The following is an 18,853-nucleotide window of genomic DNA, read 5'->3' as shown; positions in this document are numbered from 1 at the left end:
AAGTCAACAGGGACTAGTTTAGATAGATTGTTTCTAAAATCGAATTCCTTGAAGATAGAGATTTTTAGCTCCATAATATTGCTAACAAAATAAGTGAATCGTTTATTGGATTTGACAGTTATGACAATCATGGCGCTAGTGTGTTTCCCTGCAGTGGAAACGAAGTATTACTAATTGAGTAAAAAGTTTTATATTTCTATTGTTTGACGAGTTTATTGACTATTTCAAAGTTCTATTAATTAGTTATATTTAATCAAATAATTTAATCGTTTTGCTTTTTTATATATCTAGATTAATGTTATTTTTCTGGTCAGGTACTAGTGGATAAGTTATTTAAAATGCACAAAAAACAATTTTGTGATGATTATTTATTAAATTAATTAATATATTTAATTTGCTATTTAATAGATGTCTAATATATTACAAGAGAAATAATAGTACTTTTTAAGAAATCTCTAGCAATTTACTTTAGTTTTTAAGTGGAATGCGAAAATTATTTGGGACCAAAAGGGAAGCTTGTTTTACGTGCATTTTGTTAAGGCCTACCGAGTCTTTTGTTAGCAGTACCGTCGTGATTCGTATAGATTAGTTGTGTTTTGAGAAACCTCTCTAAGAAACGGATTGTTTAGAATACTGACAAGAAAAGCAAACAAATAAGTCAGCGAGATTGTTCAAACTAAAAGTCCTGCAGTGACTTTGAAATCGCTCTTACTATTAACCATTAAGGTTCATTTTTGGATAACATCACCAAGTGGTGAAGAAATCGCTCTTGTTGTAAAGCATTAAAGTTAATTTTCGGTTATCACCATGGGTGGTGAAACGTACATAATAAAACACAAACAAAATAATACCTGATTTTAGTTACTATATCTAGTTAAATTATTTGTAAGTATTGAGATTTGTTTAAAAATATTAATTATTAAGTTTAATGCAATGCAAATGCTTTGATGAGTGAGTTAGCGTGTGTTGCCAGCCTCATTAAATATTTATGTACTTATACATTATTATGTATCTTTTCAGGCATCAAAAAGTATCTGTTTTTTATCTTTATTGAATCAAACTTGAGTTTAAATGTCAATGAGGTCACATAATGAATTTTAATGACTACTTTAGATAAGCGTTATGGGAATACTCTTTTTTAGGAATGTTATGCTTCTAAATGTCTCAATGTTGGTCATTTTTGTATGCAGAATTGTTTTACTGAAGTAACTAAATTTGTTAAAAGTTGCTGTACAAATTATCAATTATTGTGATAAATTTAAAACGAAAAAGTAGCCGTTTTGTAGACTTCTAGCTGGGAATTTCATTGGATCTCTCACCACTTTTTGAGATTAAGTTGCTGTCAAAGAAGACATAATTCTGTACAACAGTAAAACAAATGACAATGTATAACGCCGCGGTGCTCTTCCGCAAATTAAAATAATATTATTTTACTTTCCGAATCCGGCCATGATCATGACATCCGCAAAGGCGTCTAAGCGTTAAGTACTAAAAATAGCCATAAAATCCGTTTAAATATAACTAATAAAACGTATCGATATCATACATAGATACGCAATACATTATGAACGCTTACGAACGATATGAACAGTACACTCTGTCTATATATACCAGTAAAATATTTTTAAAACACATGCCTTTGTTTCTACACATGTTCACGAGTTAAGTGGCTTACGTAACTAGAGTACATTCAGTACATAGGAACGAGGCAAGGGGGAACGTACGAGATTACACTGGTCAATGTATTACCTTGAACCAGGCATTGAATGATGACCCGATTTATATATACGCTGTGACGTATACAGAGGTTCTTTAAGCTTTTTGTGTTAGCCGGATTCAAATAGTTATTCTGATAATGTGTTGATGATGGTTGGAAACACAATTGTAAATCCATACTTATGTATGTTTTGGCGATATTCAATATTGGAATTTAAATATTAGATACTGATTTTGAAATTTATGGGTCAATGTCAAAGAATTTTATTAAATTAATTACGCGTTCTTAATGATTACGGCTTTTGTGATAATCTTGGGTAGAGTACACAGACGACTTGATATTTTATTTTACTTTTATCAACGTTTCAATGTGTGATGACGAAGTTGAATAAATGTTTTATTAATACAATGATATCCGTTAATCAATTCCTGCATATTTTAACGATAAGTGTGAGAACATTTTATTTGTTATAAAAAATCTATAATGCTATTATAATGAATTCATGATGCATATTAAAGTGCATTATACGGTATTAGGAAGTTATCATCACACTGAATAAATTGTTTTTTATTTATTATTATTATTTGGATTGTTGATATTTATAATTAATATTTTTTTGGTGCTATAAATTTGTGAGTCTTGTTTGCTATGTGTTGACGTATATATGAAATTAATTAATTTGATTGTCGACCTCTTAATATAAATCTATAGAATACTTTATCGAGTACGATTTAGTGTAAGAATTAATGTAAGTTTTATAATATTTTAAAGAAATGCAATCACGTGTTACGCGAAGTGTCCCACATCAATGTTTTATATGGAATTAAATTGTGGTATTTACGGTAGTGAAATAAATTAAACACACACAAATAGATTAAAATATAAAATTATAGGGGACTTTTTATATCTCGTGTGATTCATTACGTGCATCGTTTATTAACAACATGCAAAATTATAATTTACACGGTTAGGTAAAGTTTTTTCTAATGCGGTAAATGTGATTCAAGGTGCCTACCTGCCTTCGTAATATATTTGAAATTTCGTAATTTATGCAGATTATGTTTATAATGTTCCTTTAAAACGTTTATGATGTCACCGCCATTAGAGTTTTTAATACATTATTGCGATAGTCGTTTCAAAGATTACGTAGACGATTCTCTTTTCGATACACATTTAAGGGGCGTAATGTTAGACTTATCGAAAGAATTCCCAGTTATCAAAAACACTCATGTATATGTAGTATTATAAACTAAGTTTCTAACTTAAACCTATTTTTGGGAGCATAAAATGTATAAATGCAGACAAAAATTATATTTATTTAAGGTGACCATACTGACTACGTTACTGTAGAGAAACTCACATTATTAGAATCATGATTAATTATACCTACGAGTCAGCGACAAGGTTTTTTTTATAAGGCATTGCAATTATCTAAACCAGTTTTACTTCACGATAATGCCAAGGTCGGCTTGTATATTTTTGAACAGATAGACACATGTGCTAACCTAAAAATTGTATAACTCCCCTCTATAAAGATTTAGATATACATCGATAGTATTTTTGCTATCAGAAAGACCTTGATTTGTATAAAATATTGACTGCTCTAAGCAAGCGTCTCAAACTCACGATAACTTTAAAAGTGATTAGCGAGTTGCACATGTGTTGTGTACCTATGTCGCTTTATAACACCAAATTTTCCTCAGTCTTATTATTTCAAAAAGGCATTGTGGACAAACATTTTATACAGTTAATAGATAAAAAATGTATTTAAATGATGAGTCACTTAAAATAATATTCTCAATATAGAATGGTTATGTTTTACAGCATACTCAAAGTTCATACTCCCACTCCTGGTGGTTTATTTATAGGGAAAGTGACAAACTCACGTAATGAATCACTCGTTATTAATTTGTGTTATTGATGTTCCTGTAAATTGTAAATAATTAGCTAGGTAGGTACTTAATCTAGAATAATTAGCCAACTAATAGGCGTAAACCGCGACAAACTGTAAGTTATTTTATAAGTGAAATTAATATTGATCGAAGTAGGTGATATGTAACATAGAGATTGGCATTTTATACGTAGCTAAACAATTTACCAAGTGATATTGATAAAAGTTAAATTTTGATATGTATATGAGTTCAAAATTGATCCAGTTTGTATCGATTGAAACTAACCGATGCTCAAATTATTTGTATATTTATATAGTGAATATCTAACTATCAAATAAAAAAATATACAATTTTATTGTGAGATGCTCTTTTATTTCTACAGGTTGACAGAAAAATAAAGGCTTCGCTATGTATTATTGTCAGTCAAAACTTAAAAATAAAGTAACAATGATTTTTAGTAAAACTTAAAAATACTATTGTTAATATCAGTCTTAGAAGTATCCTGTGTTACTGTGGGTTAAGTAGAGTACATAATGGCACAGACATTTAAGTTGAGACCGTATTTGTGCAAATGGCAAAATATTACGAACACAGCAGGTTTAGTGACCTTCAGACAATACCCACTTAAAAAGTATTTATACACAGTTGAATATGGCCGAGAAATCTAAATGCTAAAAGCTTGTACATTTTAGTATATAAAATATGTATGAGTTGTACGATTGTTACAAATCTATCAGAAAATAATATCGATAAAAGAATAATCTATTACAAATAAAACACATTGTGGAATGTTATCAAACGCGATCAATATCCATACTAAAAAGTTAAAGCTACAAAAATACATATTGTGTCCTTACATTCTAAATGTTCTAAGAACATTTATATTCGAAAATAGCTCTTATCTATACAGATCCTTATCAATACATTTATTCCAATCTATTCGTATATTTATCAATTAAATCTATGATGGTTAAGTGAACTTTTTCTTTAGCAAGGGTCAGAGCAGTTTTATCCGCTCCATTGAGCATTGTTAGATCAGGGTTGTAATTCATAAGTATTTTAGCTGCACCTATGTTACCCATAGCACTGACGTCATGTAATGGCGTGTTTCCTGCCAAATCGATCGCATTTATATTCGCGCCGCTTTCTAAAAGTAACCGAATTACATAAGTTTTGTTATTCAAAGCTGCTAAATGAAGTGGAGTCTGACCCTTTTTATTAACACAGTTTATATTGGCTTTATTGAGTATCAGAATCTTACACATTTCGTCTAAACCATATCGAGCCGAATAGTGCAAGGCGGTGAAACCATGTGTGTCTGAAAAATTAATGTCAAAGTCTGATGAACATTGTTTTGTTTTTTTACAAACCTGACATTCGCACAGAGGGTGGCATTGGCTAGTGGCTGATAGTTTTAAAGCCTCAGGTTTATCCTTAATCTCTAGATAGGCAGAGTAATTTATATTCATATAAAAACAGGCAAGTTTCACATCACCATAAGATATAGCTTTTAAAATTCTATCAATTAATTTTAAGTTTTCTACAGCTTTTGACACTTGGTTATTAGTGTCATTTAATTTCATACTCATTTTCTGCAGATGAAGTGAAGCAGGATTATCAGTTTTACAGTTCAATGTCTTTACGTTAGAACTAGTTATATGAATGTACTCATACAAATTAGGCGTACAAGATTTGAGGACTTGTAAAATCTTTAAATTATGTGCATAATCAAAAGCTGTTTTATTACTTCGATTCTGCAGAGATGGTTCAGCTCCATTTTCTATGAGTAATTTAGCTATGCCTTCATAGCCCCACTTAGAGGCTAGATGAAGAGGCGTATTGCCACTCTCATTCACACAATTTATTCTAATCTTCCTCCGGCTGTGCTCAGCAAAGTATATAAGTGCCTTGACACAATTGAGATGGCCATTATTGACAGCCATGTGTAGTGGGGTGTTCTGGTCAATGTTGGCTTGATTTATATTTGCTCCAGAATGTAATAGCAACAGTAAAGCACTGCGGTTTTTTTTATTCTGATTACATTTTTAAATAACTATGAACAATAAACAACTTTTTTCTCATTTTTACGGTATTTTTCTTACTCCAAATCCTACTGTACCATATGTGGTACGGCTATTTCCCAGACCCCTTTTATTTCAGGATTTTAATTTTTTAGGTTTTCCTAATATTTAGACCCCTATCAACCTATATACTAAGAAAAAAACAAACATTTTAGAAAAAAATAGTTTCAGGACTAAATGGGTTAATTGGCTTGAGTGCCACAATATTGACGAAATCATGGCAAAAGGGAACTGGCGTGTCCCCAATACATTTGCACGGTTCTATTCAGCTGAAATTAACACATCGCAAAGTTGTAACAATTTATCTATGACATTTGAAGCCGTGTAGATTCTAAATAATATATGATTACCTACCTACTAATTAATGTAATTTCAGTTCAAAACGACATTGTTATATTAAGTTAAAATGATTTATTTAATCTTTGATTTAAAGCTAATCATGAGTGAATATCAAGACTTATGTAGGTGTAAGTTCTTATTACTATAGTACCTATTTGTTTTGGTTGATTAAAATAAACATCTTTTTCTTTACATAATTATACATTTTGTTTAATATAGATACTCCTAGGTACTTATATTGAACCAAATTATTTAGATACCTAAGTTATTTATTTTTCACACATTGGCATATACTTAGCTTGCCACCAGGCGATAATAAACACATCTCACTGTATAGGTCTAGAATAACGGTTCATAGTGTATAATATAATGTTTTACCTGAAAATAAAACAGTTATTATATACGTAACCTTATTCTAGACCTATATTTTTAATCCTGCCTGGTGGACTCATACCTGATCCACCGGAAGTGAGATACAATGTGAAGAGCGCGCCTGAGTGTTCGGGCAAGCTCGTCGCCCCCTCCCCCGGCCATAGGGGGCGGAGCCGAGCGGGAGGGGGAAACAAGAGAGGTCGTGACGTCAGATCCGGAAAGATGCTGTCTCACTGTATAGGTCTAGAATAAGGTTACGTATATAATAACTGTTTTATTTTCAGGTAAAACATTATATTATAATCACAAGTTTTTATGTTAATGATCTAGAGTAGACACTTTATCTGATGTTAAGGTTGTAAAGTAATGACCCCGGTTCTTGTAACCGCGTACTTAAGTCTGAATTTCATTTTTTGTGTGTACGCTATTTCTAACCTAAGTTTTATGGTTTTTCAGTAGTTCTGCTTCTGAAAAACCCGTTACCTACTGTGGTGCTTGTGGTGAAAATATACCATAGTCTAATAGTAGCAGCAGTCAACAGATCCTGTGATTAAGTTTTAGTTTTTAAAGTAATACTTACACGAATGATATACCTTGCAGGTACGATTACTCTTTTATAAGTTTCAGTTAGTTAATAGATAAAATGCCATCCTGTTCGGTTTGCAACATTGAAGTGGATTTTCGTCGTTGGTGTAACCATTTGCGAACTAATAAGCATAAAAATAATAGTACTATTCGCATCAATGGCAACGTCGCAATAATACATTCCTGTTTGAAAGGACGTATTACAAGTTACCGGATAGCTACACCTAAAACGGAAATAAATATTTACCCAGAAAGCTTTTTAAACATTATTAATGATCAAGTTAAATCTTTAATTGATAGTTCGCTTCAAAAACATTATTCTGTTAAAATTAATTTTGAATATTTCGCTTATTTTTTAATGTTTAAAAATGACCTCCAAGAGTTAAAGTCTTTTGCAACAAAAAAAAATATTATTCATTTAAATTACAACTTCAAGTCTTTCTATGAAAAAGCTGTATCGATAATATTAAAAAAAATTGATGACTTTCAAGAAAGGGACAGCGGATGGACGTTTTTGAATAATTCACATCTAGAAATAAATAACAACCTCTCAGCGGATCGCAATTTATAGATTTGCCTAAATACATTAAAAATAAGAAAGCATGTTTGAATATTCAAAATAATGACGAGTGTTTTTTTTTGTGGTGAGTAGTTGCTGCTTTATACCCAACGAATAGACATCCTGAAAGAGTAACATCGTATCCTCATTTCCGCGATGTCTTGAACGTAAATGATATCCAATTTCCAATCACTTTTTCTGATATAGATACTTTTGAAAGAAACAATCCTTTTTTAAATATTTATATTTACGGTTTAAGAGGTAGTAAGACTATAACAGGACCTCTATACAAATCTGAGAAAATTAATCATAAATCTAAGAAAATTCATTTACTGTTTTTAGAAAATTCGAATTCATCTCACTATTGTCTCATTAAGGATTTACCACGCCTCGTAAAAGCCAAATAACAAAGCATCATAGTAAGATATATTTCTGCGAAACCTGTTTAGTGTTTTTTTCAAGTGAAGAACGTTTTGAAAATCATTTGTGTACAGGAGTTATTACTGTATTGCCTGATAAAGGAACATTTTTAAAATTCAAAAATTATAATAAAAAAACAAGACATTCCTTTTCGAAATCAGCGTAGATTACGATTTCGATACATTACTCGAACCAATTTCTGGCCATGAATCGGACACCGCTAACACGTCACGCTTACAACGACACGTTCCTTCAGCCTTCGCGAATAATATTGTTTCATCGTGCGATGATAATTTTAATGAATTCAAAACTTATCGTGGAATTGATTGTGTATCCAAATTCAGGGTAAAAGCCGGATAGTTGCCTCGGACGGATACATGCCTCAGTTTCAAATACCCTATGTTAGACGTAATGACGGTGTTTCTTTTTGGTCATAATTGAAAGCGCCCCTCGCGCAGGCATCAGTGCCGCATAACCCGATGAAGTAGGCGCACGGGTTTTGTCCATGTGAGCAAACATCTTCCGCGGTGATACTTTGACGAGCGCCAGAATTATATTGGTCAGTAATCTCTTATAAATATTTTCATAACTGATAGTGATTTCAGTCAAAAAATTATTTCTTTGAATGCATTAGAGTTTAAGTTGCACTGTTTATAAGGTTTTATTGTTAAATATGTTTTCTTCATTTCATAAATATAAAGGGCAAGTATCCGTATCAAATCGGATAGTTGCCCTAATGTCTTCAGCGGATAGTTGCCCCGAGGTAACTATACATTTTTAACAAGCATAGACAGTTTTTTTCTTTGTTTTTTTTTATTTGCTTTTGCTATTTTTTCTTCGTGATTATTTTATTTGTTTCTATATATGTATATTAAATTAAATAAATACTCAACAGCAAAATGCCTCGCAAGTATAAACGAAAGCCAGGCGTGGTGCCGCGCCAAATCAACTGGACAGAAGATAGTTTAACAATTGCGTTTGAAGAACTAAATAAAAAAAAGTATCAACGAAATATCTCGGATTTATGGCATCATCTTGAACCTTAAAAAGAAGGTATGAAAAAAGAAACCAGCTGCTGTTAACCCTCAAAAACCTGTGTTCAACACTCAAAAACCATTGCATGAGATGTGGCAAGTTGAAAAGCTTAACTACTGGTGATAAACAATGCTAATGCCAAAGTTAATTCCAATTTGGTTTATTGTTCTATCTTCAAAATAAATAATAACATTACCAACTTTTTGCGAGTATTTTGGAGACTATTATTGTTATAATTTTATGACTATAATTTAACTTTACTTAATCTATATCTTCTATCTTCTATCTATACTTATAATAAATCTGTAGAGAGGTCAATTCTGTACATAAAATATATTTAAAAATATTATACTTATAATAAATCTGTAGAGAGGTCAATTCTGTACATAAAATATATTTAAAAAATAACTATCAAGGGGTGGTTAGGGATCGCTACTGATGCCAAAAATGCAATCAGTAAAATTTTTGTCTGTCTGTCTGTCTGTCTGTCTGTCTGTCTGTCTGTCTGTATATTCGTTATAGAAACAAAAACTACTCGACGGATTTTAACGAAATTTGGCACAATTATTCTTCATACTCTTGGGCAGGTTATAGTATACTTTTCATTACGCTACGACCAATAGGAGCAGAGCAGTGAAGGGAAATATTGGGAAAACGGGGTAAGTTACTCCATTTTTTAAGCTTCCGTCACGTGTGCAGGCTTATAGGTTAAAGCTACATAGAAATCATGTATGACGGAAATATTCTCCCTAAAATTATATAAAAAATATTCCTCGACAGCATATGTCTAACTTTTATGGTTGACTCACAATAACACGTGAAACTCCCGATAGCTTAGCAATTCGGAGATTTCTGATTGTATTTGTCTACTCTAACGTTTACAACACTATCACTCATCCCCAATTAAAAAAGTTAACATTATTACCTATTCAATAAAAAAAGAATCATGTAAATCGGTGTAGAAACACCAAAGTTATACATGAAATAATAAGAAATCGCGCGTGAATACAGAGTCATGCTATAAGGATTATTTTATTTTCGTAATTGGTAGTGTTTAATTATATTAATAGTTTATTTTCGTTATTATTATATTAGTTATTTTGGTAGTGTTTAATTGTATTAATAGTTTATTTTCGTAATTGGTAGTGTTTTATTATATTAATAGTTTATTTTCGTAATTATTACATAATAACTATATATAATTGTAAGTGTAAGGTAGCTTCAGTTACCGTCGATTAAAAATACACAATGCCACCTAAAAAACGACCATCTTTATCTCGAAATTCGAGAGATGCTAAAAGGATGAGAAATGCGCGTTCTCAAGAATCGGCAGAGGAAAGAGCACATCGGTTAAACTCTATGAGAGTTAGTGCCTCAACCTCTCGAGCCAATGAAAGCTCTCCAGAGAGAGAGATGCGATTAGCAGCTGACAGAGCGAGACGAGCTACATCACGGGCGTCTCAAAGCTCTTCTCAACGAGAGCTGAGGCTTACCATTGACCGAGAACAACATGTGTTATCCCGAGATGCTGAAACTGCGTCACAACGAGAATTGCGTCTCACTGCTGACCGCGAACGGCATACATTGTCTCGCGAGTCAGAAACCTACACTGAGAGGGAATTGCGTCTCACAGCTGACCGCGAACGTCATATATTGTCTCGCGAGTCAGAAACCTACACTGAGAGGGAATTGCGTCTCACAGCTGACCGCGAACGTCATATATTGTCTCGCGAGTCAGAAACCTTCACTGACAGAGAATTGCGTCTCACAGCTGACCGCGAACGTCATATATTGTCTCGCGAGTCAGAAACCTACACTGAGAGGGAATTGCGTCTCACAGCTGACCGCGAACGTCATATATTGTCTCGAGAATCTGAAACTTTAACTCAATATGAAGACCGTTTGACAAATGATAGGGTGCACCATAATGTTATTCGATCTCTCGAAGACGCACATGAGCATGAACAACGACTAGAGTCGGTACGCGAATATTATAATTCTTTGAGACAAGAACGATCAGTAAGTTTGTCTACTGAAAGATTAAGAATCGAAAATATTCGGTCTCTTGAAACGGACGAACAGCGAGAGGCCCGTCTTACTGCAGACAGATTTCGACATAGCCTTAATAACTTAGATGTACACATAGAAGATCAATCTAGAAATTCGGTGGCTTGGTCCGACAAATATAAAAGTGGGTTTGCTTATAACCTCACAATTGATTATGGATCATCTTCTGTAATAGGCGATATGAACGTGGTATGTCGTTTTTGTAATGCTTCAAAGTGGAGTAAGGAGTCAGCTGGTTTCTGTTGTTCTACAGGTAAAATAAATTTGCCTTCATTCGAAGACCCACCGGAACCTTTGAAATCACTACTTTTAGGGGAACATATACAATCTAAACAGTTTTTAGATAATATTCGCACTTATAATAGTGCATTTCAAATGACATCCTTTGGCGCTCAACAAATCTCAGAAGGTCATTTCATGCCTACTTTTAAGATACAAGGTCAGGTTTACCATTTGATAGGATCCCTTTTGCCTGAAAACCAACCTAAGTTTCTTCAAATATATTTTGTATCCGACTACAACGAACAGTCGAATATAAGAAATCAATATTTCCCGAATTTAAATACTGAACTCATATCACAACTTCAGAACATGTTGCATCAGGTTAATTCGTATGTATGCAGTTTTAAATCGGCATTAGAAGCTCTTCCTCGAGATGATGATAACAATTATAAAATTGTTATAAATGCCGATAGGCGTCCAACTCAGGAACACCCTGGGCGTTATAATGCTCCATCCACGAATGAAGTTGCTGTGGTATTGGTCGACCAGGAATGTGATAGGCGTGATATCGTTATCCGTTCCAGAGATAATTGTTTGCAACGTACCTATTTATGAAACCCACAGGGCTTACGACAGTTTGCAATATCCTTTGATATACTGTCGAGGGGAAGATGGTTATAATTTTGCTTTATACCAAACTGATCCGCGTACAGGCGCACCTAATTATAATAAAAAGATTTCATGCCTTCAATTTTACTGTTACCACTTGCAAGTAAGACGGAATAGGTTTGTATACTTTCAACGTTTTCGTGGCTTATTCAATCAGTTTATTGTAGACATGTACGCAAAAATTGAAACCGAAAGATTAGTTTATATACGATCTAATCAAAGGCAGCTGCGCGTTGAAGAATACGTGCACCTTCGCGACGCCATGCAGCAAGATAACGATACGGTGAATATGGGTCGTTTAGTTATTTTGCCCTCTTCTTTTACTGGTGGTCCACGATACATGCACGAAAGTACTCAAGATGCTTTTTGTTACGTAAGAAAATATGGACGTCCCGACTTATTTATTACTGTAACTACCAATCCTAAGTGGGATGAAATTACTCGGGAGCTTCTTGAGGGTCAAGCACCGCATGACCGCCATGATATCATCGCAAGAGTTTTTCATTTAAAATTGAAATCAATGATAGATCTACTTACCAAAGATAAAATTTTTGGAGAAGTATTGTGTTATATGTATAGTATTGAATGGCAAAAACGCGGCTTACCTCACGCACATATCCTGCTTTGGTTAAAAGATAAGGTTCGACCTAATGATGTAGACAGTTTAATCAGTGCTGAAATTCCAAGTCCGATTGCAGATCCCGTGTTATACGACATTGTTAAAACTCATATGATACATGGTCCATGTGGTTCGTTTAACGGGAATTCTCCTTGCATGCAAGACGGTCGTTGCACTAAAAGATATCCAAAAGCCTTAGTGGATGGCACTGTAACAGGACATGATGGATACCCATTATATCGTCGCCGTTCAAGAGATAATGATGGTTTTACTGTTGAAAAGCGAGTGTCTGGACAACAAGTTACTTTAGATAATAGGTGGGTCGTTCCGTATTCTCCTGTGTTGTCCAGAGCATTTCAAGCTCACATAAATGTTGAAATGTGTAATAGTGTAGAGTCAATAAAATATATTTGTAAGTATATTAATAAGGGCAGTGACCAAGCTACATTTGCTTTGAGAAATGAACATGATGAAGTTACAAGATTTCAGTCAGGCAGATATATAAGTTCTTCAGAAGCTGTGTGGCGGATCTTAAGTTTCAACATTCACGAAAGATTATCCACCTGTGACTCATCTGGATGTTCATCTTGAAGGCGGCCAACGTATATATTTCAACGCCGAAAATGTCACAGAACGGTTAGAGAACCCTAGACAAACAAGTTTATTAGCATTCTTTCGACTTTGCCAAACTGATGATTTTGCAAAATCTCTTTTGTATGAGGAAGTTCCATCGTAATAATATTATACCTACGATAAGCAACGGGGTGTCTTTAATCGAAGACGCCGTGGCAGGCCTGTAGATGGCGAGTCAGGTATTTTTAAAGAACATGTTCTTGGTAGAGTGTACACCGTTCATCCTAACAACGCTGAGTGTTTCTATTTGCGATTATTATTACATACCGTGCGAGGACCAACCTCATTTATAGATTTGAGAAAAGTAGACGATGTTGTTTATCCCACTTATCAAGCAGCTTGCCAAGCGCGTCATTTGCTTGAAAATGATCAGCATTGGGATGACGCTTTAGCAGAATCCTGTGTTAGTGATAATCCACGACGGTTACGCCATTTATTTGTAACATTACTCACATTTTGTAATTTGTCAGATGCTGTAACATTATGGGAAAAATATAAAGAAAAATTTTCAGAAGACTTTCTTAGAAATATACCTAACAATGATGAAGGCACAACTAATGATAATTTCCGTGATCTTGCCATAAATCAGTGCTTATTAGCTCTTCAGGATGACTTAACAGCAGTAGGCGGTAAATCACTCTGTGAATATGGTTTGCCAACACCAACCTCAGTCGGAGAGGTAACTAATAGGGAATATTCCGCAGAGATTGGTTACAATTTAACGGAACTGCTGACAACATTAGAAAACGGTGTCCCAATGATGACTGCAGAACAACGTTCAGTTTATGACCGCGTGTGCAATAGTGTTCAAAATAATTTGGGAACAATATGGTTTTTAGATGCACCTGGAGGAACTGGAAAAACCTTTTTGACTAAATTAATATTGGCTTATGTTCGAAATCAGCGTAAAATTGCGCTTGCCGTAGCTTCATCAGGGATAGCTGCAACATTGCTACCAGGAGGTAAAACTGCTCACAGTATGTTTAAAATACCAATTGATTTAGATCGCACGGAAAATCCAACCTGTAGTATTTCAAGAAATAGCGACAAAGCTAAGGTATTACGCGAGTGTAGTTTAATCATATGGGATGAATGTACGATGGCCCATCGAAAAGGAGTAGAAGCGGTAGACAGAACTTTAAGGGATATAAGACAAAATGATCGACCAATGGGCGGTATCACGGTTTTATTTTGTGGTGATTTCCGACAAACCTTACCGGTAATACCACGGGGAACCCGAGCTGATGAGGTTAGGGCTTGCCTGAAAAGCTCTTATTTATGGCGAGATATACAATCGGTGCATTTGACTATAAATATGCGAGTGAGAACTGGAGATAACCCGGATGATAGTCAATTTTCTGACACATTATTAAAGATTGGTGAAGGTACCTATCCACAACTACACCAAGGAAAACTTATACTGACGCCTGAATTATGTTGTATGGTGCAATCTCAACCACATCTTATATCGTCGGTTTACGGTGACGTAACAAATATATTAAATAGGGACAATTCTTGGCTATGCGAAAGATCTATTTTAACTCCTCGCAATGACCAGGCATCTGAGATCAATAACAAAATACTGTCGAATATACAGGGGGAAAGCAAAGTTTATAGATCAATAAATAGAATGGTCGATGAACAAGAAGCCACTAATTACCCGATAGAATTTTTAAATTCTTTAAATATGCCCGGACTTCCCTCTCATGAAATTTGTTTAAAAATTGGGATACCGATTATTATGCTCCGAAATTTAAAACCACCACAACTTTGCAATGGAACTCGACTAAAAGTAACCCAGTTGCAATAAAATATAATCGAGGCTCAAATTTTAACAGGTTGCGGTGCAGGAGAAACCGTCTTTATTCCCAGAATACCCTTAATACCAAATAATTTTCCATTCCAATTTAAAAGGACGCAATTCCCAGTATCGGTGTGTTATGCAATGACAATTAACAAGGCTCAAGGGCAGACTTTTCGTGTTGCTGGAGTAGATCTCAGTGTCAGTTGTTTCTCACATGGTCAGTTGTATGTTGCTCTTTCCCGTGTTAGCAGTTCTAAAAGTCTTTATGTTCACGTGCCGGACGGGTCAACTTTCAATATAGTTTACCCGGAAGCTTTGCACGAAAGTATTTTCGTTTTATAGGTACCTTTACCTTACCTTTATAAGGCAGTGGTTCTTATATTGCCACCAGAATTTGAACCTTAACACATTATTATAAAGTTTAAAAGCTATAAATATTTTTAAGTTCTGTGTCTTATAAAGGGTTAAGCCTTATGTGAACGTGATCTAAACAATATTACCAATATAAATAATAATAATAAATATTACCAATACATTAACTTAATATACAAGGAGTTACACGCTGACGGAGTCGCGGACACAGCTATCTATACTTTTCTGCCGGAAGTCACTATTCCACGCGGACGAAGTCGCGGGCACAAGCTAGTATTGAATAAAAATTGCATTTCAAATTTATTCAAATCTCATAAATATCTTTTTTTTTTATCATGAACGTGTTCTAGTCATTGGATACATGAACTGGGCTGCTTTTGTAAGACGACTAAAAATCACGGTGTGTAAAGCAGAAGAGTTTATTTGCTTGTTTGTTTGTTTGAACGCGCTAATCTCAGGAACTACTGGACCAAATTGAAAAAATTATTTTTGTGTTGATTAGACCATTCATCGAGAAAGGCTTTAGGCTATATATCATCACGCTGCGAATAATAGGAGCGAAGATACAATGGAAAATGTGGAAAAAATAGGGCAGATGTAAATCATAACTTATATCTTCTAACCACGCGGACGAAGTCGCGGGCAACAGCTAGTCTCCAATATTTATGTCGTTTCCTAACCATATCTGGGTTTGCAGGTACACTCTTTTCAGGTGTTCAATTGCGTGCATGCAAATTCAATTGCATGGTGAATTGGCAGTCGTCATTCTCTTCTATGTACCTATTTATATATTTGCTTCATTGCAGTATCGATCATCACAATTCTCGGACTAATTTTCTTTTCAACGTTAATCAGGTGCATAGAATTTTTAATCGAATAATAACAATCTACATGATATTTTGCATCGAGTGCCTGTAAATCTGTTATGCTAGCAATTTTTTTATGAATTTCGTGATAATAGTCATTTTTCTGTGTGGCTATAAAATTCAGAATGGAGTCACTCAAAGTTGCAGTATTAATGTGTGCAATTCGTCTTACCTGTCCAAGGTCTCTACGACCCTTCATAAACATAGGTATATCTAAAATATGATATTCTATAGCCCATTCGAGATAAATTCTACGTGTACATAAAAATAAATGCTATCTGAAATTAAATTATATGCTGGAATATTATTTTTTTATCTTTTTTCAATTAAAAAGTGAAAAAATTTAAATCACAAAAAAAAGGTAAACTTTGCAAGATATAGTACAAGAAAGAAAATGCCACCTCAACCAAAAAAAATCATTCACTGTAGCAATTTTCCGAGGTCAAAACCCCCAGGCGCTCCACTATTTGGGTTTTAGTAATTTTTCGTTAATAAATTGAAAGCGGTGTCGTGGATACCTAGGTACGGTTATGTGGCGAAACTTTGGAGAGGACTATATTTTTGGAAATCAGAAGCAGATATATTTAAAAAAAATCAATTGTACAACTTAACCTAATTATTTATTTCTCAAAAAGTAATTTTAACAACAATTTTAATAACAAAATCAATTAAATAGAAGGAACAAAATCATAAACTTAATAAGTAAACTCTCTAACAAAACTACACGACTGGTGTGCACGCTACGAACGCCCCGAGCAAAGTGGCGCGCGGCGGTTTGAAAACTTCTTTTATAAACTATGGTGCGGATATTGGTGGTGGTGGTAAGCTGATTGCTTATACGGCCTCTCGTGACATAGTGCCGTCCTCGCCACGAGCCTCTTCAGTGGTTGCCACTTGATCCAGCGCCATTCTCTTCGACGTCTTCGTCCAACAAGGGCATCGAGAGACCGACCCCAGGTTGCGGTACCAGACCGCTGGGACCAGCGACGCTAACAGCTCCAGGCTCTGAGCTTTCATTCAGGGGAGGCATCGAGAGACCTGTCCCCGAAGGTGGTGCTCTGTCTGGTGGCTCGTCTTCACTATTATCCTCATCTGCAAATCGGTTACAGTTATTAGGAATTATGTTTGGTCTATGTGAAATATTCAACCTTACAAACATTTCATACATCGCCATTCAATCAATTCAAACTTCATCTATCACACAATCATAGCAAACACGCATTTTGTCACCCTCTTAATAATAACAGAGTCGACTCTTAAGACCAGGTCGTCGACTTTGAACTGGCGAGGCTGGCGTCTCAATCGATTAGGGTAGTCGTCCTGTCGTTGTTGGTTTGTAGCCATCAACTGTCTTGCTCGGTGTCGATGCATCTCACGCAGCGCTTCTCTATTAGGATTAGTGCCTTCGATAGCTATATCTCGGATGAGACTTTGAATCACCGGAGTACTTGCGTCCGTCCCAATCATCAGGTTAAGGGGTGAGGCCTGGGTGGTCTTTTGCTTCGTGATGTTGAGTACCAACTGTAATTTTCATAAGGCTTCTGACCAAGAGGAGGCTTTGTGGTTCACTTCAATCCGCAGCATGTTGAGGATAGTGCGAATGTGCCGCTCCACTTGCCCGTTCGCGTGGTGCATTTCCGGCGTGATATAATGTAAATCGCTACCTAACTCTGTTACCCATGATACAAAATCCCCAGACTCAAACATTCGTCCCCTATCAGTGACTATCAGTTTAGGAACCCCGAATAGAGAAACTGCCTGCATGAAAGCCCGCTTTAACTCGCCTACATCTTGTCGATAAATTGGATACAAGAGGCAAAATTTTGTGGAAGCATCAACGATCACCAAAACGAACTTATATCCATCAGACATAGGGAGAGGCCCTAAAGCATCTACGTGAATTGTATGGAAAGGGGTTTCGGGTTTTTCCCAAGACGTTATACTCTGGTTCGTGTGTGTATGTACTTATTCACGAATTGGCGAAGCCCCGGGAACCAGAAGTGCTTTAAAATTAAATCAATAGTTTTGTCGGCGCTGATATGCTCATGCTCATCATGGAATATTCGTAGTAAGCTAAGTCGATGTCCCTTAGAAATATAACAGAGCAATCGAGCTTCCTCACCGACCGGCAAGTACCTATAGTACAGGCTATCGTTTTTGGCGACATAACGTGTAGCGTCTAGTGCTCCATCCCTCAGCTGTTGCAACAACCCCTGTGTCTTATTGTCCGCGGACTGGGCTATCTGTGCCCAGTAACGTGGCCTTGAAACTTATTTCGCCGCAACCACTGAAGGATTTCGGCTTAAGTAGTCCGCGTGTGGCATCATTACCCCTTTTCTATACTCAATTGTGAAGTGGAAATCTTGGAGATAAATCCACCAACGCGAAACACGTGGCAGCAGATCCTTCTTACGCTCGGTGGCCTCCAAGGCATTGCAGTCGGTAACCACCTTGAACTGCAGACCCACGAGGTAGTGCCGAAAGTGTTGCAATGCCTTGTCGGCCGCCAGCGTTTCTAACTCGTATGAGTGATATTTGCTTTCAGCTGCTTGTGTCGCCTTACTGAAATATGCTACCACGTGCTTGCTACCGTCACCATGT

At 35.3% G+C, this 18,853-nt stretch overlaps 1 protein-coding gene across 1 annotated transcript; it reads right to left on the bottom strand.

The window, feature by feature from the left end:
- Positions 1-3,959: 3,959 nt before the first annotated feature.
- LOC113507873 (ankyrin repeat domain-containing protein 27-like) lies at positions 3,960-16,457 on the bottom strand. The gene is made up of 2 exons (XM_026890794.1): positions 16,425-16,457; positions 3,960-5,642 (listed from the first exon to the last, which is right to left on the bottom strand). Exons 1-2 carry the CDS (start codon positions 16,455-16,457, stop codon positions 4,536-4,538), a joined length of 1,140 nt encoding a protein of 379 aa, XP_026746595.1. The 3' UTR covers positions 3,960-4,535.
- Between the last annotated feature and the right edge of the window lie 2,396 nt (positions 16,458-18,853).

Source organism: Trichoplusia ni, unplaced genomic scaffold, assembly GCF_003590095.1.
Source record: "Trichoplusia ni isolate ovarian cell line Hi5 unplaced genomic scaffold, tn1 tig00003412, whole genome shotgun sequence".
Taxonomy (NCBI): Eukaryota; Metazoa; Arthropoda; class Insecta; order Lepidoptera; family Noctuidae; genus Trichoplusia; species Trichoplusia ni.
The sequence above is the reverse complement of the archived record's forward strand: the minus strand, read 5'-3'. Positions and strand labels throughout refer to the sequence as shown.